At 42.5% G+C, this 23,378-nt stretch overlaps 14 protein-coding genes across 14 annotated transcripts; 5 read left to right on the top strand and 9 right to left on the bottom strand.

Annotated features, from left to right (window-relative positions):
* Positions 1 to 503: 503 nt before the first annotated feature.
* On the top strand, positions 504 to 3,674 carry GDH2 (glutamate dehydrogenase (NAD(+)); the record flags this gene model as incomplete). The annotated part of the gene is made up of 1 exon (XM_003678604.1): positions 504 to 3,674. One exon carries the CDS (start codon positions 504 to 506, stop codon positions 3,672 to 3,674), a length of 3,171 nt encoding a protein of 1,056 aa, XP_003678652.1.
* A 196-nt stretch (positions 3,675 to 3,870) lies between these two features.
* RRI1 (COP9 signalosome catalytic subunit RRI1) lies at positions 3,871 to 5,196 on the top strand (the record flags this gene model as incomplete). The annotated part of the gene is made up of 1 exon (XM_003678603.1): positions 3,871 to 5,196. The coding sequence occupies one exon, from the start codon at positions 3,871 to 3,873 to the stop codon at positions 5,194 to 5,196; it is 1,326 nt and encodes a 441-aa protein (XP_003678651.1).
* On the bottom strand, positions 5,186 to 6,487 carry SWT21 (Swt21p; the record flags this gene model as incomplete). Its single annotated transcript, XM_003678602.1, has 1 exon — positions 5,186 to 6,487. The coding sequence occupies one exon, from the start codon at positions 6,485 to 6,487 to the stop codon at positions 5,186 to 5,188; it is 1,302 nt and encodes a 433-aa protein (XP_003678650.1).
* A 208-nt stretch (positions 6,488 to 6,695) lies between these two features.
* TIM22 (translocation channel protein TIM22) lies at positions 6,696 to 7,274 on the top strand (the record flags this gene model as incomplete). The annotated part of the gene is made up of 1 exon (XM_003678601.1): positions 6,696 to 7,274. The coding sequence occupies one exon, from the start codon at positions 6,696 to 6,698 to the stop codon at positions 7,272 to 7,274; it is 579 nt and encodes a 192-aa protein (XP_003678649.1).
* A 77-nt stretch (positions 7,275 to 7,351) lies between these two features.
* On the bottom strand, positions 7,352 to 8,359 carry KAR1 (Kar1p; the record flags this gene model as incomplete). The annotated part of the gene is made up of 1 exon (XM_003678600.1): positions 7,352 to 8,359. The coding sequence occupies one exon, from the start codon at positions 8,357 to 8,359 to the stop codon at positions 7,352 to 7,354; it is 1,008 nt and encodes a 335-aa protein (XP_003678648.1).
* A 288-nt stretch (positions 8,360 to 8,647) lies between these two features.
* Positions 8,648 to 10,276, bottom strand: SRP1 (karyopherin alpha; the record flags this gene model as incomplete). The annotated part of the gene is made up of 1 exon (XM_003678599.1): positions 8,648 to 10,276. One exon carries the CDS (start codon positions 10,274 to 10,276, stop codon positions 8,648 to 8,650), a length of 1,629 nt encoding a protein of 542 aa, XP_003678647.1.
* Positions 10,277 to 10,944: 668 nt separating this feature from the next.
* Positions 10,945 to 11,502, bottom strand: TDEL0A01030 (uncharacterized protein; the record flags this gene model as incomplete). Its single annotated transcript, XM_003678598.1, has 1 exon — positions 10,945 to 11,502. One exon carries the CDS (start codon positions 11,500 to 11,502, stop codon positions 10,945 to 10,947), a length of 558 nt encoding a protein of 185 aa, XP_003678646.1.
* A 493-nt stretch (positions 11,503 to 11,995) lies between these two features.
* On the bottom strand, positions 11,996 to 13,069 carry DUG3 (glutamine amidotransferase subunit DUG3; the record flags this gene model as incomplete). Its single annotated transcript, XM_003678597.1, has 1 exon — positions 11,996 to 13,069. The coding sequence occupies one exon, from the start codon at positions 13,067 to 13,069 to the stop codon at positions 11,996 to 11,998; it is 1,074 nt and encodes a 357-aa protein (XP_003678645.1).
* Positions 13,070 to 13,363: 294 nt separating this feature from the next.
* Positions 13,364 to 13,884, bottom strand: DTD1 (D-tyrosyl-tRNA(Tyr) deacylase; the record flags this gene model as incomplete). Its single annotated transcript, XM_003678596.1, has 2 exons — positions 13,364 to 13,751; positions 13,820 to 13,884. 2 exons carry the CDS (start codon positions 13,882 to 13,884, stop codon positions 13,364 to 13,366), a joined length of 453 nt encoding a protein of 150 aa, XP_003678644.1.
* A 140-nt stretch (positions 13,885 to 14,024) lies between these two features.
* CHS1 (chitin synthase I) lies at positions 14,025 to 17,207 on the bottom strand (the record flags this gene model as incomplete). The annotated part of the gene is made up of 1 exon (XM_003678595.1): positions 14,025 to 17,207. The coding sequence occupies one exon, from the start codon at positions 17,205 to 17,207 to the stop codon at positions 14,025 to 14,027; it is 3,183 nt and encodes a 1,060-aa protein (XP_003678643.1).
* A 388-nt stretch (positions 17,208 to 17,595) lies between these two features.
* TDEL0A00990 (uncharacterized protein) lies at positions 17,596 to 17,955 on the bottom strand (the record flags this gene model as incomplete). The annotated part of the gene is made up of 1 exon (XM_003678594.1): positions 17,596 to 17,955. The coding sequence occupies one exon, from the start codon at positions 17,953 to 17,955 to the stop codon at positions 17,596 to 17,598; it is 360 nt and encodes a 119-aa protein (XP_003678642.1).
* Positions 17,956 to 18,169: 214 nt separating this feature from the next.
* On the bottom strand, positions 18,170 to 19,723 carry TDEL0A00980 (uncharacterized protein; the record flags this gene model as incomplete). Its single annotated transcript, XM_003678593.1, has 1 exon — positions 18,170 to 19,723. The coding sequence occupies one exon, from the start codon at positions 19,721 to 19,723 to the stop codon at positions 18,170 to 18,172; it is 1,554 nt and encodes a 517-aa protein (XP_003678641.1).
* A 168-nt stretch (positions 19,724 to 19,891) lies between these two features.
* On the top strand, positions 19,892 to 22,159 carry CDC13 (telomere-binding protein CDC13; the record flags this gene model as incomplete). Its single annotated transcript, XM_003678592.1, has 1 exon — positions 19,892 to 22,159. One exon carries the CDS (start codon positions 19,892 to 19,894, stop codon positions 22,157 to 22,159), a length of 2,268 nt encoding a protein of 755 aa, XP_003678640.1.
* A 203-nt stretch (positions 22,160 to 22,362) lies between these two features.
* On the top strand, positions 22,363 to 23,310 carry TDEL0A00960 (SUR7/PalI family protein; the record flags this gene model as incomplete). The annotated part of the gene is made up of 1 exon (XM_003678591.1): positions 22,363 to 23,310. The coding sequence occupies one exon, from the start codon at positions 22,363 to 22,365 to the stop codon at positions 23,308 to 23,310; it is 948 nt and encodes a 315-aa protein (XP_003678639.1).
* Positions 23,311 to 23,378: the final 68 nt, after the last annotated feature.

The following is a 23,378-nucleotide window of genomic DNA, read 5'->3' as shown; positions in this document are numbered from 1 at the left end:
GCGATAAGAGAGGCTCGAAGAGACGGTGACTCGAGTTATCAACTGTTTGGAATGCGCTGATTATGAAGGTGGTACTGTTAGTATGGCCAGACTTGTTTTTTCTTTATCGCTAGTGTGGCGGTAAATATTCGTGCGGAGTGACGGGCGGTTTCGTAGTTGCGCCCTTTATCTATCAATGGGCTATCAATGGGCTATCGAAGGGCTACCAGATCCGCTGGGATGACTCTACTAAGAGTTGCTTGAGATACATGCGGCAGGTTTGTTGACCAACAAAGCGATTTTGATCGTCGAGAGGAGAAAAAGTCCCTGTTTGTATCATCAATCATGGCCGAAGAAGGGCTACAATTTGTGACGCGGCTCTATTTGGTCGGAGGAAACAGGACGTGCGGAAGGGGCTTGAAAGGTATTTAAGAGTGTCGGTTTCTGGTTATCCATAAGACCTCTGTTACATGAGTGCTGTGTAAAACCACAAATTACAAGAATAACAAAAGATTGGACACAAAATGTTGTCTACCACGCAAAAGACCCCGGATATCGCTTCACTGTCGATCTCATCAATGTCAGATTATCATGTTTTTGACTTCCCCGGGATAGACCTACAACGAGAGCGGGTGGTGGATATTTTAGATCAGGAAGGATTTATTCCTGATGAACTGATTGAGCAGGAAGTTGCCTGGTTCTACGGGTCTCTCGAGATCGATGATCTTTTCTTCTCAAAGCAGACACCCGAAATGATCTCTAGTATTATTAACTCGCTGTATGCATCGAAGCTGGACTCGTTTGCAAAGTCTCGGTTCGGTAGCAGTGGTGGAGCTGGAGATAAGACTATTGATGAAGTCGTCGGTGAACCTAACGGGTTTACTATTAAGAACAAAGTGATCCATGATGACTGTGCATTGTTTATGGAAAGTCAAGCCAAAGGGGCATCGGAAAAATACGGCCCTTACCAGCTCGATACGCTCATAGATGACTTGTTTCTGGATAACAAGGAGAGGAAAAGTACCAGATTGGTTTCATTTTGGACTCCAGAAAGTGGGTTGAAATTGACCTTTGTCTACGACAGTGTGTTCCCACCACAGTCCGAGATTGATCAGAACAAATTGCTGCATGGTGATATTGACTGCATAAGTGATCAAACCATGTCGCAGGTGATCTCTCCAGAAAACAAGAAACTTTATGGGCTTCTAATCAATTTGGTGGGTGAACGAGAGGGTCCTGTCATCAAGACTACGCATTCCGTCAAAAACAGCGATGAAATCAGGTTGCTAATCGCTTTTAAGAGATTTACTACTAAACGTTATTACTCGGCTATTAACGCTCTTTTCCATTATTACAAGTTGAAGCCATCAAAATTTTATCTTGAATCCTTCAACACCAATGATGTGGTTATCTTTTCCATCTATTTGAATAAGTCTAAGCAATTGGATGACATATTACCAAATGCTTTGGAGTTATCTATCAAGCAAGTGGAAAGGGAAGCCTCGCTATTATATGCGCTACCAAGTAATGCGTTCAGTGATGTCTATGAGAGGCGTCAATTTTCCCCGCAGGAAGCGATCTACGCCCATGTGTCTTCGATATTCATCAATCATTTTATCAATAGATTGGGTTCCGACTACCAGGATTTGATAGATCAATTAAATTTGCAAGATTCTAACACTGTGCTATTGGAGATCGTCAGTAATTTGAAGAGGAAATTGAGAAATGAAACTTTTACCCAGGAAATGATCGCAGATACTTTACACAAGTACCCAATGATAGTCTCCAAATTGTACAAGAATTTTGCTGAGCTTCACTACTACCACGATTCTTCTAAAAATATGGAAAAGACCTTATCCTATCAAAGGTTAGCCAAATTGGAACCATTCCAGAATGACCAGGAATTTGAGTCCTACTTGAATAAGTTCATCCTCAATGACTCACCAGATTTGGTTATCCTGAAGACTTTGAACCTTTTCAACAAATCTATCCTAAAGACAAACTTCTTTATCACTAGAAAAGTAGCCCTTTCGTTCAGATTGGACCCAAAGCTGATTATGCCCGAGATGGAATATCCGGAAACTCCATACGGTATCTTCTTTGTCGTCGGTAACACTTTCAAGGGATTCCACATAAGGTTCCGGGATGTGGCTCGTGGTGGTATCCGTATTGTTTGTTCAGCAACGCCACACGTTTACGAGAAGAACAGTAAAACTGTCATCGATGAAAACTATCAGCTAGCGTCCACTCAGCAACGTAAGAATAAGGATATTCCAGAAGGTGGTTCTAAAGGTGTCATTTTGTTAAATCCGGGATCCGTGGCACATGAAGAAACTTTTATCGCCTTCACTCAGTACGTCGATTCGATCATTGACATCTTAATCAAGGATCCATTGAAGGAAAAGTACGTCGATCTTCTCGGGCATGAGGAGATTCTATTTTTTGGTCCTGACGAAGGTACCGCTGGGTTTGTCAATTGGGCCACTGAGCATGCCCGTAAGAGAGGTTGCCCTTGGTGGAAGTCCTTCCTCACTGGTAAATCTCCTGAACTCGGTGGTATTCCCCACGACGAATACGGTATGACTACTCTTGGTGTTCGTTCATACGTCTTGAAGCTTTATGAGACTTTGGATCTGCTAGATACTACAATCTACAAATTCCAAACTGGTGGCCCGGATGGTGACCTGGGTTCGAATGAAATCTTATTGTCTACTAAAAATGAATGCTACGTCGGTATATTAGATGGCTCGGGTGTTTTATGTGATCCACAGGGTTTGGATAAGTCAGAGCTGATCAGACTAGCTCACGAAAGAAAGATGGTTTCGCACTATGATATGTCCAAACTGGGTAAGATGGGGTTCTTTGTGTCTGTGGATGATATTGACACTATGTTACCCAACGGTTTCATAGTGCCCAATGGTACAACTTTCAGAAACACTTTCCACACTCAAATCTTCAAATTTGTTGATCATTTGGATTTGTTCGTTCCATGTGGTGGCAGACCAAACTCCATTAACTTGAACAATTTACATTTCTTCATCGACGAGAAGACAAACAAATGTAAGATACCATACATTGTGGAAGGAGCAAACCTGTTCATTGCTCAACCCGCTAAAGTGGCTCTTGAAAACCATGGGTGTATTCTAATCAAGGATGCCTCGGCCAATAAGGGTGGTGTCACATCTTCTTCCATGGAAGTGCTGGCCTCTTTAGCATTGAACGATGACGATTTCCTCAACAAGTTCACTGGCAACGGAACCCATGAAAAGACGGCATTGTACAAGGCATACGTGGAGGAAGTTCAGAGAAGAATTCACCATAATGCTGCTCTAGAGTTTGACCAACTATGGAAGCTCAGATCAGCTACTGGCCAACCCATCTCTGAACTGTCCAATACTTTGTCGCAAACAATCAACAAAGTCAATGATGATTTGATCTGCTCGATGGAGCTCTGGGAGAATGATCTTAAGCTCAGAAATTATTTGCTGCTAAACAAGATCATTCCAAAATTGCTGATCGACGTTGCAGGTCCCGAGGCTGTCATGAAGAATATACCCGTCTCATATTTGAAGGCCCTACTATCAAGTTACTTATCAAGTTCATTTGTCTATCAGTTCGGTATCGATGTCAACATTGCCAAGTTTCTTGAATTCCTTGGTAAACTCAGAAGAGAGGCTGCTAAGAGTATCCAATAAATATCGATAAATAATATAGGCCTAATAGCCTTTATGTCATCAGCCTTTTAGTACGTTTATTTTTCAAGTACTTTTTCATGTATAGTAGGCCAAGATCACTTTCTGGCAAGAAACTATAATCAAACAAGCACATAATGAAGTCTTAATTTACCAAGATAGAGGATGAGCCAACCGAGCAAGGCTCTCTCCAACCCCAATGCCATTGAAGGATGAGTCTGTAGCCCAGCTAAAGATTAAGCTAAATAAAGATAAGAGACACAGCCAACCTGTGCTTCCAGGTCATTCAGGGGACCATTTCTTCAGCCACCAAGAACGGCATGCTCAAGTCCCATCACAAGGCAAACTTCTGAGCATTTCAGGTCAAAATAAGTCAAGTACATCTTTGCAAACTTGTGAACCGTGGAAAGCCAATCCTAGATACTTCAGCTCGATTCAAGTATCCAAACTGGCGTGCTTTAAGATCCTGGGGCATGCTTTACGAGGAGGGTCTATGGAGATCATGGGAATGCTAGTAGGTACCACTAGAGGGGACCAGATCATAGTGTTGGACTCTTATGAACTACCGGTGGAAGGCACGGAAACCAGGGTTAACGCTCAAAGCGAATCTTACGAATATATGGTTCAATATATGAGTGAAATGGTCCCAAAATCACAGACTATAGTTGGATGGTATCATTCTCATCCCGGTTATGATTGCTGGTTAAGTAATATCGATATGCATACCCAAGATTTGAATCAAAATTATCAGGATCCATATGTCGCCATCGTAGTTGATCCCACAAAGAGCTCAAAGGAAGGATCTTTAGCAATTGGCGCGTTCAGAACTTTCCACACTGAAGGCAACAACGATGACGAGTCACTTGCATTTTATGAGCTGAACATGGACATTTTTGAATCACGCTTGGATGAGAGCTTCGATGCTCAGGAATTAAAATTCAAAATGCCAAAGGTGAATCAAGAGAGCGAGTCATTGCCGATGAGCAGATTAGTAGACATAATGAGTCAATGGAATAATTTGAATCAAGTGCGAAATAATTCCTTGCATCACAAGAAGGATACACTGACACTATCCAATTTGACCAAAAAGATGGGTGAGGAAGATTGCGAGGCTGATCAGCAGTCCAGGCAGTACAACATGTTTAACAGGCAGACCCGATCAAACTCTGTAGCGAGCATGAAAACTTCTGCTGAGGAGGACAGCGACGTAGATATGAATGAGCGGCATCCTGAGGATACCGAAAGCTTAAACAGTAGTGTGCACACCATGACCGAGTCCTCGACTCCGCTGGGACGCCCAATGGCTCCACCTGTAGTGGGCACAATAAGGAGATCATGGACTCAGGCGCTTAGCGGCGGACTTCAAAGGCAACATATAAACACAGGCAGCGTCATTAATGGACCGGAGACATTGCAGCGAGATGCGCTACTATTGGATTACGACACTAATAAAAGAGATTTGATTGAACTCAAGACAAGAGAGTACAGAAAGCTGCGTTACTGTCGAGACACTTTTACGCTGTAGGATGATATACAAGCCCCAATCCGGACTGAATGCTTGTTGAGGGTTCAGCAAATTTGTCTGGAGAATACGACACGAGAAAGAGACCAGGTTCAACCGGACTCTCCTCAATGAGATTTATTCTGGAGTTGCCGTAGGGAAGATCAGACTCCCAACCGAAGGTGTCAGCTCCTAATTTTTGTGTTAGAGAATTTTCAACGAAGGTTCTATCATTGCCGCCAAACTCCACCAAATCTCTGGGCCAGTTTATGACAGAACCGTAGTCCGTCCCAATTGTCAAACCGTTAGCTGCAGTCAATGAGGCTTTGAATTTTTGAGCTCCCATGTTAAAAGGAAGCTTCAATGTGTTGAGCTTTTTAGATGGTTGTCGCATATCCAGGATGTCGATCAAATTGGAGTTGCGTTTCAAGGTATATAGATAATGTCCATTTTCGCTCTTTAGTATTTGAATGATACCTCTTCCAGATTTCAATTTGTGCAAAAATTGATTCTTCGAAGTTCGAATATCAATCATATGTAGCTCGTTTCTATAGGTTCCACAAACTCTTGTCGAGTGCTCAGGCAAAAATGCGTTCGCTTGTTTATCGAAACACGATACAATTGCTCGATGAACTGACAACCCACATTCTTTTTTAGTGGACTGACTAACCCAAAGAGGAGAGCTTCTATTGATATCGTATAGACAGATTCTGTTCCTTTCAAAGCCGGCTAGGAAATGGCTGTTACCATGGAAGTCGATGGCATGAGGTACGTGATATGTACCATTCGTAAAGTTGGAAACATCAAAGCTGCGTGATGCCTGGAGGTCACCACTGTCAATTTGAAGTGGACACAGTTGCAAGGGTACCCCTCTCATCGCAAGTAGTATGAGGTTCGAGGCATCAGATTCATTGAAAAGTGAGTAGCCTGGATGAAGTCTACTCGAGACAACAGATTGATTCTTGAAAGATCTAGTAAAAGGGATTAGTTCCTTCACTGAGCCTTCCGCTATTTCAGTATCAGGAACCAGATACTGACGAATCCCATAGTCATCATGAACTGTGACAAACGACGTCCCGTCGTGGGACCAGGACATATCTTGACATATTATCGGCTTATGCAAATTTCTTGTCTCATCCTCCAAATATATTGACTGTCGTAGCATTGGGAAAGGATACCCATTACTCTCATCACGGCCAACCATTCGTGCCCATGCTTCATCTTCGTTTGCCCAGCACTCTCTCAAATTCCAACAGTTAAATGTACCAATAGTGTTCGCCTTGACCTGAAACTCGCTCTCACTGTAACCACTCATAAATTTGCATCTCAACTAGCCATCATAGGGAACTCAATAGTACCTATCTAGCCAGCAATAGCTTGATAAAGATCTTAATAGTCAACTATCTCATCGCATTGGTAGAACACGTGAATTTTCAAGACTCAGAAAGTGAAAAATCTCGAACTGATCAAGACGATGAGCACTAATTCAAGTTAAGAAGACTCATTATAGTGGTTTGTTCGAGATGGTTTACACCGGATTTGGTTTACAGCAGATAGCCCACCCTGACGATCGGCCATTCAGTGAGTTGACACCCGATGAGCAGGGTGAAAGAGGTGCTCAAATGATGGTGAACTTTATGACCTCATGCCCCGGTAAATTCGCTATAAGTGGTATAACAGGGTTTGCACTTGGTGGTGTTTTTGGGCTTTTTATGGCATCAATGGCGTACGATACTCCCTTGCATACTCCGACCCCTGGGGGACTTAATACTGCACAACAAATGGCTGACCTGCCGTTAAAACAACAGGTGAAGATACAATTTGCAGATATGGGTAAGAGAGCTTACTCTAGTGCCAAGAATTTCGGTTATATTGGTATGATTTATTCAGGCGTGGAGTGCGTTGTGGAGTCTACGAGAGCGAAGAGTGATATATACAATGGGTTGACTGCAGGTTGCATAACGGGAGGAGGTCTAGCTTACAAAAGTGGTCCGCAAGCAGCGGTAGTTGGATGTGCTGGTTTTGCAGCCTTTTCTGCTGCCATTGATCTGTATATGAGAAGTGAGGATGGAAGACCGCCTAAGAATGATTTTAACGATTAAGTCCATTATGGACACGAGACTTGTAGATATGCTGCATAGAGTAGTTCATGATTAATATAATGCATGAAAAATTATGTTCAGAGATAATAATACACGTATAGATTACAGATAATCAGTACAATAATACAAATCGTCCAGTGCTGGACTTCTCGTGAGGGTCTTTGGAGTTTGATTGTCCTTGTGGCTACATTCTGTTGGTGTGATAAAAGACCAATGATGTGGTCTAGCTTCTCCCTGTTAGCGATGATTTCTTTATTCAACTCTGATAAGCTGTTCACATTTTGTTGGCCTGCGGTAGATACAGAAACAGGCGGCGGTAAAGCGTCATTGAAAGAAATGTCCGGATTGTTTTGTGAAGATCGTTGACGTATCTCTGCGAATCGTTTCTCAATTAAATCTCTGTCCTGAGATATTAGCTTTTTCCATTTTCTTTCCATCATCTGTCTATTCTTATTAATTGTCCCATCAGTTAGTGAATTGTTGAATCCCAAACCTGGATCTATGCCATTGGAGAGTTTCCGCTTTCCAACGTATGGCAGTGGTAGCGGATCGCCAAGTGCCTTGCGTAATGAAGAGACTCGACTCGGTCTTCGCACCTTGTTAGGAACTACAGGATGAACTTTTTTTTGTAAGCTAGAGGACTGTTTCATTGTAATGAGACTTCTTCGCGACTTGAACTTTGGTGTAAACCTTAACTCCGCTTCGTAGTCGTCCTCATCATCTTCCTCTTCGAAAGCTCTATGGTTATTCTCAGAACCTAGTCTTTGCAGCCGTTCTGGTGGCGTTGGTGTTTGGTTAAGGCGAAATACGTTCATTGCGTCTTCCTCTTTAACAGTAACACTTGGTTCTTCCGTATGGCTGACGCTCGGCAGTCTGTAATCCAAACCATTTACCTGAATACAGTTGTCCGCTTCCTGTTCATCCGAGGCCACTGATGTAGAGTTGTTTGAAACCACTGAATCTTGATGTTTCTTCTTGATACTTTCGTAAAGCTCATTGATCTTTGCTATTCGAGCCTCGCTAGCCCGTTGTGACTTCTTTGTTGGCAAATAGCTCGCCGGTGCGTTTGGTAATCGTGAGTGCATCCATAAATAAACTTTCGAGTACGTTCGATGGCCGGAGCGGCAATAGAGTTTTGTCTAATTATCAATGTTTATTTGTTTGTTGCTTGTTCTTTGTTTCAAGGTCGCGAAGGCCTCTAAAGATACGCGAAGTGAGAGTGAGATTAATACAATTAATTATATCGATTATTAAATGTCCAACTATAAAGGCATTTGGTCCAGTTGAAGGCTTCAAAATGGTGCAAGTGTGATTTGAAAATATTAAAGTAGGGTATTCTTTATATAGGTACGATTGTTGATGATGTTGTGCGATCAGTTAAAATTAAACTGCTGCTTGACGTTGGAACCGAAACCGAAAGTGTTGCCCGATGTTTGAGGAGCCATACTCTCATCGATGGCGTCATCATCTTCACTGAAGTAAGTTTCGATGATCTTGTAAGCCTTTTCGTAGATCTTATCGTTTTCGTTTTGTTGACAGTTGAAGATCTTTTCCATACCGCCTGCCTTTTCTATGTAGTCTGCGTTTTCGTTAATGTTGAGACCACGAGCTTCCTTGTCTGCTTCACATCTTAGAATATTCTCCAAGGCGTCTAGAGTAACCTCAATGATTCTGTTATCTGCGATCTCCAACAGGTCACATAGAGGTTTTATACAGCCCTGAGAAACAAGGTATCTTATAATTTCTGGCCTTTGCAAACCGCCGGATGATGCGTTAGAGATTGCCCAACATGCTTCCTTCTTGGTTTTGTAGTCTGCGGTCTCCAAGAGTTTGACCAATGGTGGTAGCAAGCTTGCGTCGATGACAGCTTGAATTTGTTCGGTGTTACCAGCTGTAATGTTTGAAATAGTCCAGCAGGCTTCTTTCCTAATGGATTCCTTTGGCGAACTTAGTAGGTTTCTCAAGGCAGGTAGAACGCCGGAGTTGATTACCACTTGGGTTTGCAAATCGTTACCGGTAACAATGTTACCAACGGCTCTTAGAGCTGGGGTTTGCACCAAAGTGGATTGATGATTTAGCAATTCCACCAACCTCTTTGGAATTCTCACATCAATGACAGCTTGAATGGCTTCTGGAGGTCCATCGGATAAATATGAAATGGCCCAACATGCATCTATCAAAGTCTCAGTATCCAGGGAATAGATCAATTTAGCCAAAGTTGGCAGAGCCTTTGAGACTATAGTCCAATCTGGCTGTGGTTTCTTACCCCTACACAAGTTGGAAAGGGTCCAGATAGCTGTTCTAATCAATGAGGTCTTGTTTGTGTTAAACAACCCAAGGATAGGTTCCATGGCACCACATTGCAACACATGGTCTCTGTAGTCCGTGGAATCACCAGCAACATTACCTAGGGCCCATATAGCTTGTTCTTGCACTTCGACAGAACCGGTGTATAATAATTGGATAAATAAAGGAACAGCTCCAGCCTCAACAACGACTTTTGTCTGTGCAGAAGTACCAGAAGCAATATTCGTTAGAGCCCAAGCTGCTTCCAATTGTAACATCTCTGGCTGATTTTCATTCATAAAATTAACCAACGTTGGCACTACGCCGGATTGAATAACCATATCGATTGGTGGTCTATGTTCCCTTGACAAGATCTGTCTAAATTTCACAGTTGCGGCCAACTGTTCTTGCATATCGGGCGACTGAATCTGACGAATCATTTCAGGAAGTTCCACTTGCAGCTGGTTATAGAACTGCTGATCAGCAGATGCTGAAGCATCATCCTCATCCTCTGAATCTGCTCCATTAGTCTGTGGTGCAAAATTTCTTCTTTTTGCTAATGCTTCATCTCTCTTGGCTTTCCTCAGTTCCACTTGCTGAGTATCCCTACGACGACGTAGCTCATCGGCTGAAAACCTCTCCTTATTCTTGAAATTTGTACGCCTATATTCAGGAACGAACTTATTCGTCGAAGAGCTATCTGTATCACCGTTCATTTGTCACTAATCGTATTTGAACAAAGAAAAACTATAACCCAGAACTAAGAATGAACACGGGAAACCGTTTAAAACCCAGTAAGACCCTCTAACCGGATTTAATGACTGCAAATTGGTGAAACTTTTGACAAATATTCGTATTATACTGATACTTTGGCGATGGGAAGAAACTAACGAAAAATCATAAAAAACGGGTAACATTTCGTCGAGAATAATACGAATCAAGAGTTAAATAGTCATTGAATAGCCCATTCATCTAACCATTGGAAGGGCCAGTGGTTCGTTTTGTAATGCACACACTATTAGATATTATATATGGTAAATTTTATATAGAAAAATATGGAAAGTCTAGAAACTAATAGACAACCAGTGGGTACGAACAAAGGAGCAATAGAATTCAATCCATCACTAGAGACAAACACAGATTACAGCACACAACACGCACACACAAACTTCATATTAACACACAGTAGAAGAAAATGAGTGGTGATTGTTCGAATGACTGCTCAAAAAGAGCGCACACACCGCGCAAGAGAGAACAGACATTCGAACAAACAAAAAGGATAGTAAGTACCTCTCAAACAACCATCTTAACACACATTGATAGTAGTTTAAAAAGCACAAACCAAGGAGGAAACACACAGACTAGAAAAATCGTTAAAAAGCGATTATAGTAGCATCAATCCACCGGCAACGATAGCACTACCAGCGGTCAAACCAAGAACTTGCAATGACCCCAAGTTTGCAGCAGGAGCGGCAGCGTTGGCTTGAGCCTTGTAAACAATTTCAGTAGCGCGGTGTTTTCTCGTGTTGTCAAATTTACCGTACTTATGAGTACCAGTAGTGGTAGCATGAGTTCTGCTAGTCTTGTTGAACTTACCGTACTTATGAGTACCAGTAGTAGTACCATGGGTTCTACTGGTCTTGTTGAACTTACCGTACTTGTGAGTACCAGTAGTAGTACCATGGGTTCTACTGGTCTTGTTGAACCTACCGTACTTATGAGTACCAGTGGTAGTAGCATGAGTTCTACTGGTCTTGTTGAACCTACCGAACCTATGGGTACCACTCGTGGTACCATGGGTTCTACTAGTCTTATCAAACTTACCGTACTTGTGGGTAGAAGTGTTAATAAGAGTAACAGTAGTTTCTGCTTTCTCCTCTGCACCCACAGAGAAAGAAGCTAAAGCAGCCAAAGTGGTCAAGGCAACAGAACTAAACTTCATCGTGTGTGTAACTTAGAAAATAGGAGACCAAACAAACCAACAAACAAAATTTATAATACTAATGGGTTTCCTCACCTTATTGTAAACTTAAATGTGGTCAAAAAGTAGTGGTAGCTGTCGCTGTTCTGAAGTTGTCCAACTCTCTTCAAAAATTAAAAACTGTTAAGAAATTCTCGATTAATTCTAAAATTTAAATTCCAACTTCATTATAAGAAGGAGAACTTATTACCAGAGTTACCATCTGGTCCGTCCAATACGAGGCCTTGGCTCTCGTCGTCGTTGTCGTTTGTTTGTCGTCTGGCTGTAAAAGGAAAATGTGAGTGAAAAAAAAAATGGCTCAAAAAAAACACCGGAAAAACTTCGGAAAAACTAGGGCGTGCCTAGGTAATGCTTAATCGGGACATGCGGGACGTGCAGCGTCCCAAAGGGGAGTCAATTTTCCGAATAGATTTTCCGAAGATGTTCCGCTCTGGTTGCTCATGGTTACTAGGTTCTATGAAAGACGTGCTGTGGCACTAACCGGTCTTGAACGGCCTTCTCTTTCAAGTGGTGGAACGTTACGTTCCACAGCTTTGGCCAGTGGGACCGATCCAATGAGACCTTTGCTTTCCGCGAGTTTAGAGCTTCTTAAGTAGAGTGGATCAGTTTGGTAGTACTCGTCGACGATGGGGTGGATTAGTACCGTTTGCCTCTTGATTGTGAGTAAACTGTTTGTGGGGACAGTGATCCAGTCTCCACGTTCGAAAGTAAGTGGTTCAGATGCAACCATAATAACATCTTGGCTTCTGTTAAGTCTTTCCATTCTGTACTCGCCTGGTGAACTCTCAACAAAACTGGAACCGCAACTGAAATGTAGGGAAGCGGCTTCATCGGTCTTGGAAGTGATGTAACGCGATACAACAACTGTTGATCCATCTGTAACTGCAAAATTTAGTAAAGAGGGTTCAGCATGCTCTTCGTCTCGGTTGGCCTCTTTGGTCCAATCTCTGATGTAACCGATGGTCTTGAGCAAGGCGTTTCTAATGGCCTGGTGTGGGAAATTCCCAGTCTTGTCCCTTGGATTACAACCTTCTTTCTCTAGGGAGTCTAAAAACAATGCAAATGCACATTCAGAGTCAGTGCTACCTTGTATAAAATTCAAATATTCGTCTTCTATGTGGCTTAACAATTTTCTCTTGATCCTCTTGAAATTGGAAATACCACCATTATGCATAAAACAAAGCGAGTGGTACGTAAATGGATGGCAGTTTGTCTCAGATAGAGCTCCATGGGTCGAAGCTCTCACATGGGCGAATACTAGGTCTGATTTGGTTTTTTCTGCTAAAGTTCCCAAGTTTTGATTGTTCCAAGCAGGTGTGATAGCCTTGTACAGACATGGTCCATCAAGACCTAGTTCCTCATCCAGTGAATAATATGCGACTCCGAATCCATCACCGTTCATGGGACGTCTTCTATCCAGACGTAGCCGACTATCGAATGATTGATTGATAATGGAATGTGCGGGTCTTGTCAATAAATGCGACAACAGAGTGGGTTCTTTGCCTTTGAATATCAGAAACCTACACATGAATCTAGCTAGTAGTGGCGTTTTCAGTTGCTTTGGCTACTCCAATATGACTAGATCTTGGCTCTTTTAAGTGAAATTTCAAAGATGATCTACATTGCACTATGACTACGACCAAAGCGAAAACGTGACCAACAAGTCACACCTATAAGATTAATAATAATGGCTCTTTAAACTTCTAAAAGGCCTCCAAAATCGACAAGTTGGCTTCTGTTCATTTATCTGTTGATTTTCTGACTTGAATTGTCTATAAACTCTTATAAGAGCTGGATATGTATGTATATACAAACCGGTCTCTTATTCCTTGCTGTCGAGTAGAATGGTAATTGGGCCCTCATTCGTCAATGAGCAACTCATCATAGCCCCAAATTCACCATCCTGCACTTTCTCAGGCCCTATACTATCACCTAGGAGCTTTAAAAAATTATTGTACAATTCTTTGGCGATATGGCCTCTCTGAGCTAGATGAAAATCAGGCTTTGTACCTTTCTTTGTCCTGGCACACAGTGTGAATTGAGATACCGATAAAATTTCACCCTGGACCTCTTTAATATTCTTCTTCCAGAAACCATCGGGTTCGTCACCGAAAATTCTCAAATTGACCACTTTCCTTGACAGTTTTTCAATGTCATCCATGGTATCCTCAGTTGTTATACCAACAAGTAAGAAATAACCATTTTTAATGCTGTAAATATGCAATTAATCGTTAGTCACTTGACGTTTGAGTTGTGCGAATATGACCAGATAACTTACCTAGAGATAACCTTGGAGTTGACCACAACGGAAGCATGGCTCACTTTCTGCAATACAATCTTCATCTTTGGTCAATTTTAGATTTCTCTATGGATCTTGATAGTCCATGTTATCAGTTCTTAAGGCGCGAGAGCGATGCAGATAAACCTAATGAAATACAAAACAGTAAAAATATGCTAAATGTTTAATGACAGAACGAAATGAGCTATCTCATCCTCAGTTTCTTCAAGAACCTTGAAGCCATGTAGATTGAACAACCAAAGAATCGTATCAGCGCTAGCAGTGCCACAATCCAAAGAATTATTGTAAAATAAATCGCAGCTTTCTGAGTGATCACCGGTCTCTGTGCCGTGGAAGTACTATCGACCGTGGTTTGATCTGGTCTCATGGCAAGATAATCACCGATACCACCAGCTTCCAGGACTACGGCAACCACCGCGAAATTTGTGAGTAGCCAGACAATAATGACTAAAGAACGGACTTTGGCGTAGTAACCTGCTTTCTGCTCTTCGAATGGCACCTCTTGCTCTTCATCCACGTCGTCAGTCTTTGCAAGGATGTTCATGTACTTATCGTAATTCAATTGAATTTCCTTGTTCGAAATCAGAATTTCCATTTTAAAGGTACCATCTTCATGTGCGTTAATCTTGCCCAAAGGCTTTGCGGACGCACCTTTTGTACCCCAGGATATATCATGAACGTTGCAAAATGCGTAAATGTTCAGCACGTTAATGTACGATGGACTCAGAAGGATATACTGGAAAAAACTCGTGAGCATATGCCATGGCTGCAAGTAAATGATCGAACTTAAGAGATACAGGCAGTAAGTGGAGCCCAGGGATATAACCATGTCCCTAAATGCTTCCTTCATTAGTAGACCCTTAAAAGTGAGGCCACCTGAGCTCAAGATATTCTCGAATGACTTGACGCTCATGAATATACTGCAAAAGATCATGTAAACCATAAGCACAGCAAAGAAAATACAAGTGGCGACGTAAAACCATTCAGTACTCTTCGGCTTATTACCTAACGATAAGATGAACGTTGAAACCAAACAAATACCGTACAACCAATAAAATATCACTGAAAGAACGCTGAAGACGGAATGATAAGTCAATGCAATTGTTAGAGTCAAAATTCTGAAAACAAGGAAGAACGAACTCAACGAGAACCAGGATAATATGGTGTTAATCAACAAGTAGATGAATTCGATACTCAATAAAAATTTTCTCCCGATGTTGTGACCGCTTGTCCAGATACGATGGAAATGGAAGAAAGAATACACTCCTGCAAAGAAAGAACCGTTTAACCAACGTCTTCTCTGTAAGATAAATTCCGGAACCCTTTCAGGAACATCGGTTGAGGCGTATGAGCTTCTGCAATATTTTAAAATCCAATTACTGTCCTTCTTTGTGACGACTTCGAAACAGAGGATACGGTCCTCCGCTAGGTACATGTTAGATGAGAAGAAATGAAATCCTCTACCTTCCATGCTTTCCCCGTAGAAGTATTTTTGTAAAGGCTGACCTTTGACAGCTGCCAGTCGGTAGGCTGAGAAGGCACCCGGTAAAACTGTGATGAATCCGAAATTGGATTCTGTTGTCTTATCCAGAATATTCGACATCTTATATTCAAAATTCTGGGAAGCCACCAGAGGATTGATCAGATTCTTAAACCCCTTCCCTAATTCTGCCTTGATCTCACCACATGCACCACCAACTTGTGGATTACGGAACTCTCTCCATAGTTGATAGATGGACTCCTTCCCTGGCATAGTACCTGCATCTAACAGTGTGACAATATTAGGTTGCAACAACTCGGCAAAACCTTCGAATGCCCACCTATGGGAATTGATTTTTTTCTGATTTTGTTCCTTTAGACAAAATAACATTTGAACTGGCACGGTATTGGCACTACTAGTCAATTCAAGTCCGTCTGAGGTCACATCAGTAATATTCATCATGGTGGTATGTTCATAGACGTGCATGGCCACTTTCTTACCATTAATTTCATCCTTGGCAAACCCATCTTGATAACAACCTAGTGCACTCATCAAAGCCAATGATTTTTCATTAATTTTTGAACGACCATCAGAAACAACACAAAGCACTATCTTTTTCCAGGCGTCTGGACCCCAGGTGCTTGAGTTTTTCTTCTTAACCATGCGCTTGATGTTATCCATGACTCCCTTCAAAGTTCTACCCAGTAAAATATGGTCTTCATTGTACATCGTTATGACAATCATAAGCTCAGTCCTTCTTGGCGTCAAATATTTTAGTTGCCTTACAGTGAAATTCTCTGCTGCCAATCGGTCAGGCTCACAGGTGACTGCCTGATATCTCATGAATTTAAACTCATTCGAAATCTCATCACCACCAGCTTTGGAATATTGCTGCAATAAAGACTGACTCACTGGAGAATCGAAAATGAAATTACCCCTCCATAATTTGAACTTCCTCATAACTGTCGGAGTTCTCTTGGGTAGCCGGTTTTCTGACTCCTTACCCAAATCTCTGTCATTCATCACTGAAGAGGCAGTGGAACTTGACGGTGGAACACCGCTAGCGGTATAGTTTAAGCGGTCAAGGGTGTCGATATCATCGTAATCCCCAAGATCCCTGTGAGAATGACCATCGAAACTACTGTTATCGAGATCTTCTTCGTGCAGAAGATCACCAGATTTGAAATTCTGGTTCCTAGCCTGTAATTCCATATCAACGTCTCCAGCTTCATAAGGATCAACCATCTGTCCATCTCGGCCCAAATATGTATTAATTTGATAGTCATCACCGCATTGATCGATATATCCACCTTCGGGATCGTCAAAACTTTGGTCATTGTGCCTATATGTCCCCATCGCGATCGGATCCTGACTATATGCTGATGCAGGATTTACATGCTGAAGATGAGCTAAAATAGGCCTATCGGCCTGATCAGCCGCATCATCCAGATCAGAAGTTGACCCCATACTAGAACCGCTTTGAGCATTTAGATTAGTACGATAATAATAATCCTCATCGTTATAATAGGGCGTACTAACATTAGCTGGAGCTCCGCCAGGAGACAAAAGTTGTGGATTTTGTATCACATCAGGAGTGTGCTGTACAACATTGATCGATGGCATCTGCTGGTAAGCAGTATTGGGCACATTACTGATAAACGCATCGTTGTAAGCCGTTTCAGTTTGTAGATGAGGATCACTTGGATGGTGATTAATAAAATCATCGTAAGAGGCCTCATGAGGTGAATGATTCTGATAGAGCCGCGATTCAGGATGCCTATACGCCTGCTGTCTTAGCTCTTCTTCTTCATCATAAGTTCCATCATAGTTTTGAGTTCTATTATTAGCATTCGGGTCTCCGTACCTGTATGGATCGTAGTTACTCATCTCATAAAGCTTGGTCGATCAACTTAACCTGATTCACTGCAAGCTCCGACTGCAAGCTAGAATAGAATAGATCTCTAACTATATAGATTATGGTTGATAATTGTAACCAAGTTTCACCAGAAGAGATCGATGGTTTTACTTTGCCCGATCTGAAAAATAGGCGTGGCTGGTTTGAAACACGCGAAACAATGCATAACGAATGAACAGATCGAGAATGCCAGCAAGCTGCGAGTTTCAAAGAGATGATTGTAGTATTAATGCGCGTGTTTAAAGCCTGATTTTCCATTGTGCCAATTCGTTCGCCCGACTTGAATGACGTGAGTTTCATCAGTTTAAATAAACTCAATTTCGTATCTTCATCAGTTATTAAGTAAAAAGATGTCATTAATTAGATGTTAGCTAATGATAGGCAAACAATAATTGCCAATAATGGTTTCCAAGACACTCTCTTGCTCGAAGCACTGTTCTTGGCTTGGTAACACTTCGACTCCGACCTGGCACAAAAATAACCATCTAACACATTGGTAGTGGAGTTAATCTGTAGATAAGATCCGTCTCCACAACTGATCTTGGTAAAGTTCAACTCCTGCCCAGTGTTACTTCGAAAGTTATCTTTCGCCGAATTATCTTTTGCTCCAAGACCGCATAACCACCCGTCCAACGGAGTTGTTGTAGCATTGAGGGTTAAATTGAACTGCGTGCCGCAGGGCACTATTATCTGCGTACCATTTAAAACATCGAGACCCATCGTTATGCTGTGACATAGTAAAAATCTCCACGATTCAGAATTCAAAGACTCAGGGCCCACATTGCTTTAAATACGTCTCGAAAACTTGAACATTTTGCCCAATCCTGCAGCTTTTCAGTGAAAAATCTTCGCCCGAGTAACCTGCAAATCCATATGATTGTCGAGTAAATCAAAAAAAAAAATAAGACATCTTTACGCAGTCAGAATAGCTCGCTTACTGAAAAGTAGGAGCATTCTTGTAGAAAGGGTGGTCTGCGTATAGCTCAGAAATATCCGCATTACTGATCGCTTGGTCTCTACCCTCTAAAACCGAAAGTCTCGCCTGCGCTTGGTTGTAAATGTAATTCCTCTTTAACTTGTCAACGATATTTTCTTCTAGCCCACAAGGTCTTTCGGCTATCTTGGAGGCATTTACGAGAAACGTCTTGGCGTTTTTCATCAAGACCTCCATCGTCTTGATGTCACCATTTGACCCTGCCCGACGCTTTATCACCCACCTTCGCAATTCAAAATCGGATGAGGCTATCAAGACGTCACATTGCTGAAATACCAAGGAACTGAGTTGGCTGCCGACAGAGCTCATTTTCCCCGTAGTGTTCGCTCTGACATCGGCAAGCTTCTTCCGTGCTTCTGCCAAGAGCTTATTCAATAGAGAACACATTTGCCATTGAACTTGCAGATCACCATTACTGTCTATACAGGTTACGGCAAAGTCTAGAACGTCAATCTTGGCTAGCAGCAATTCGGTACTAATTTCAGAAGAGTTAAGTGTTTCACTAACGTAGGTCTCAATCGAGCTCAAATCGCCATTGGCAATGAATTCTATTCCTCTGTTCGCTTCCAAAACAACGTTAATCTGGTCCTCGTCAAGAGTAAGTGATTCACTTATCGTCTGATGAACATCTTTTAGTTGTAGAGTGAACTTTTTCATCATGTCGTCGAGATAGTTAAGCTGAACAGGGTTTATCGTTGACGATTCTCCAAGTCTTGCCTCAATGATAATTTCCATCAACGACTGAACAAACTTATAACTGTTGCTTAATAGCTCGGAGAGTGTCTCGACTGTAATTTGATCGGTCATTTCCATACTCTCAGACATGTCATCCTGCTGACTCACTACACCACTCCCATCTCTTGCGCTGGCGTTTGACCCTGTAGTATCTCTTTCAAACCCACTCTCTTCCTCCTCGATGGTGGCGTCCCATGACTTTAACTCAGAGAACTGGTTTTCAATTGAATGTCGACTCAAATCGGCAAATTTTCTTGTAAGTTCAACGATATCCTCACCTCTTAGCGAGTAGCTGTCAGCGGATTCTATAAGAGTCAGATAGGAAGTCAAAAGATTAGAATCAAGATCCCAACTTCGTTCATCTGGAAATCTCTCGGTAACCTTCTCAAACCTATCAATAATTTCATTCAGTGGTAATGCCAGTTGCGAAACGTTTGCAATATCGTCCAGCCGTACGTACTGCAACAAGTTGATATAACCAGTATTAGCCAGATAATCAGTGTAAACTTGCAAGAAAAGTCTCGTTTCATTGTACATGATGTTATAAGTGCCATGTGCTGTTGCATTAGGTGCATTCAAGCCCTTCTCGTAAAGTTCAATAGCTTGCACATAAAATCTTAACGTTTTCCTTATATCTGACAGGATCCAGCGTTCAGCCTGTTCCTCAAAATCGGTAGCCTCACTATAAAAGTCATCTTGCGAGACCAACTGACGTTGTCCCAGCTTATTCTTGGTCCGTTTAGGTGCTTTGACTTTCATTTAGTGGATGCTCTCTTTTTATATTAGGAACTTTATCAACGAATATTCAAATATTCGAGCTTTTCGTGTTAGAGATGCGCCTCAAATACATCGAGCAAGTACTACATAAAAAATGTTTATAAAGATATCCTGGCTATTGGAGCCATTGAAACCAATCAGACGTGTGTGATGGGGCTGCAATATAAGTATATCACCTCAACAGCGGCGTATGACGAGTTCCCGCTCGAATCATGTGTAGCGATTGAGTTCGTTGCACTTTTGACGTCGATAAGTTATGAGCGTACGCATTATCTGCTCGAGTTACATAATTTTGCAGATGGAAATCCTGACAAGATGCCCTTCTTAGTGAAGGTGAGATGTTCTGATCAATTCGCGGAGAAGCTAGCCAGGATGACTATATCGCTGATGTTCCAGTGTTTGGAAATTGATTTACCAGACTCCATCCTAGACGAACACACACCATTAAACGATATTCATCTTGAAAGCTTGTGCTTTGTTAAATGTCAATGTCTTTACTTGTCAAAGGAATCGAAATACGGCGTATACTTGGAGAATATTAAACCGTTCAATGCGGCGAGTGTCATGGATTTGGCTTTGAATCACAAGGACGGACACATTGGTAAGACAATCTTCAATATAATGCAAAATTTAATACGAATGGACACAAGGTTTACTAGCCCGTTCAAGTTCGCGAGGCTGAATAACCCACCTAAGGATTTCCGACGCTTAATCGAGAAATTGAAGGCTAATCAACCGGCACTCGTGAATAACCCATTGTTCACTGCAAACCGCCTTAATTCTGCCCCCGCAGAATCCCAAAATGAGTTTAATTCTCAATGCATGGGATCAAGTGGTAGTTTCGACACAATGGGGTTTGACGCCGTGGAAGAATCCGATTCATCAGTAGAACCCGAGCTTACAGTTCGAAAGAAACCACGACTAGCAGGCTCAGATATCCAGCCCAACACAAGCATGTCAATGGTATTGGGGACTACAGTAAAACTAGTTGGACAAATCGCTGGTTTGTTCCCCGTAGGACCCGACGCAGCAGGCGATTTCCGTCTCTACTTCATCCCACATGACTGGCCCAACGCACCGCATGAACCATTTGTGGCAGGTGTGAATTGTCTCGAATGTTTCGTGGAGCGTGCATCACCACTATACAAGCTAATAGATGCAGTGTTCGACACTCCGGACGCATTCCATGACATCCTAGCCCGTGCCAACCTTGTAATCGACGTGGAGCGCACTGAATGGCACTTGCATGACAACCTCCACTCGAGCCGATGGACGTTGACCCATGTGGACCAACAGGAAGAACTAATGAACAGAATTCAAACGCCTAACTCTAAACGCGACCCGCTCATCGAATTCAAAGACCTAACCTTGCGAGGCCAAGAAGTAAAGTACGTGACTATGATAGGATTACTGGTATCATGCTCTTTCGAGAACCCATCATTCGTCTCGATGGTCTTTACAGATTTCACAAGCAACCTAGATATAAACCAAAAATTCCTATTTGACCGTTTCTTACTAGATTTCGACAACAAACTAGACCAAGAATCCGGATTTCGAGTAATAATGTATGCGAACCAATTTGCAATTTTCGATAAGCAGCTCCGTGAACTTTACAACGACCTTTCACTACGTAATATGTTCATGCCCAACAGTGGAGAGAATGTCTCACATAAGGGGATTCTATGCCGAATGTCACTCAAGCTCAAACTTTACAATGACAAGCTAAATGCTATCGTACGCTACTGTACACCAATTTCAACCACAACAAGACTCGCCTACCGTGATGAACGGTTGCAATTACAAAATATTCGTGAATCAGCACTCAAGATTCTACGACAACCTTCATTAAACAGGTTCTATGATAATTTCACCGTATGCTTCCCGCTAGTACAAGATAGATCAGTATGGAGAGTCAGCATGAAGGAGAGACGACCAGTGGTACCAGAACTAAGACTAAACGCAGAGGACGAAGAGATGGTCACGTGCACAACTGGAACCGAACCGCGAGTAGTACGAGACATCGCTGCACTCAACGGTTCAGGTCCCCAAGCACCAGAGAATGGGACCAGTTCGGTCCACAGAGTCGAAGGCCAATTACTGCTATTACAGCTCAAGAATGGTAGCGTCCAACTACACGTAACTAACGAACTGATCACGGGAAACTACGTTGTTCCAGCAAGAATTCTCACCCTCGAACTCCCGACGTCACAAGCAGTGCAATCGTTCGACCAAGACTGCTCTGACGTACTGGGAGAAGAATTTTGTTTCACAGTTACTAGACGAAATCTCCCGCTACTGGAGCTAAACCCTACCGGAAAGCGATTGCTAGTATGGTGCCCGATAGAGTGTTCTCTCCCAGAGCTGAGATCCCAACTTCGCCACTCCCAATCCGTCAAGCAAGAAGAGCAGCCAACTTAAGGATTTTGCTCTTTGCTGCGGGCGGGGAGGGGGCCTCGGCCTTTGCTTCGGGCGCGATGGGCGGCTAATTTTTTAAGGGAGCACCATGTTGCTCTTGCCGCGTTTCGGGGTATATAAAGGGTCGAGAAGTGGTATCGTAAGTCTCTTTTATGGGTTTCTCTTCCAAAGTGTCCCATACAATCAATACAAGTTATACCGATAGGATGATTTTCAAAAAGTTTGTACATGCGTTAACATTTATCTTTCTACTGGGGGCTGGGTTGCTCACCTTTTTCTTGATTTTGTCGGGGGGACGTCCGGGAGGGACTTTGAAGAATTTCTACTGGTTTGAGGGGAATACGAGTGGGTTCAATGATGCACCAGATGTCACTCGGTGGTACAATTACCGTTGGTGTGGCTACAGTGATGGACAGACGAGTGATTGTTCTAGTACGGTGCCAGCGCAGGCGTTCTCACCACGTGACAATTTTGGCCGCAGTGATGAGATGCCTAGTAGTTTCTTGAACAACAGGAACACGTACTATTATCTGTCACGTGTGGCATGGGCGATGTTGTTGATCGGGTTGGTGTTCATCGTGGGCGCCATCATTCCGGCGGTTGTTATGATTTTCAAGACTATCACAGTGATGGCTATTTGGTCGACTGTGTCCACTTGGATTGCGTTCTTCTTCATTCTGCTGGCTGCGTGTCTCTACACCGGTTGCTATGCCAAAGCCAAGAATGCATTCAGTGACTCGAACCGTTCTTCCAAGTTGGGGGCAAAGAATTTCGCGTTTTTGTGGACGACAGTGTTTCTGTTGCTTGTAAACACCATCTGGTCCACGATTACAGTGGTCTTGCACGGTATGAACAAGTTCCGTGACTACAAAGAATCGGATCATTACGCTGGAGGCGCTGGTGGTTATAACAACGCAAGCTCGATGGACACCACGCACAACGACAAGTCTACATATGACAGTGACAAGCATCATTCGGACAGAACCTTCTTTACTCGTTTGAGAACAAAGAAGAAGATGATGCAAACTCAAGAACCCGGTGAACAGCCAGAAGAAGTTCAATATGTCACGCGTGACTTCGTCAGTCAACCGACAGGAAACAACAATACACAGCAGACTACAGGCCAAGGAACTGGTCAACCAACTGCTGTCTAAATTCCTCCCAAAAAAAATCCGAAAAACACCCCTAATAACTAATTTTCTTCCGATGATACCTTTTTTTT

This window comes from Torulaspora delbrueckii, chromosome 1 (genome assembly GCF_000243375.1).
Source record: "Torulaspora delbrueckii CBS 1146 chromosome 1, complete genome".
Lineage (NCBI taxonomy): Eukaryota > Fungi > Ascomycota > Saccharomycetes > Saccharomycetales > Saccharomycetaceae > Torulaspora > Torulaspora delbrueckii.
The sequence above is the reverse complement of the archived record's forward strand: the minus strand, read 5'-3'. Positions and strand labels throughout refer to the sequence as shown.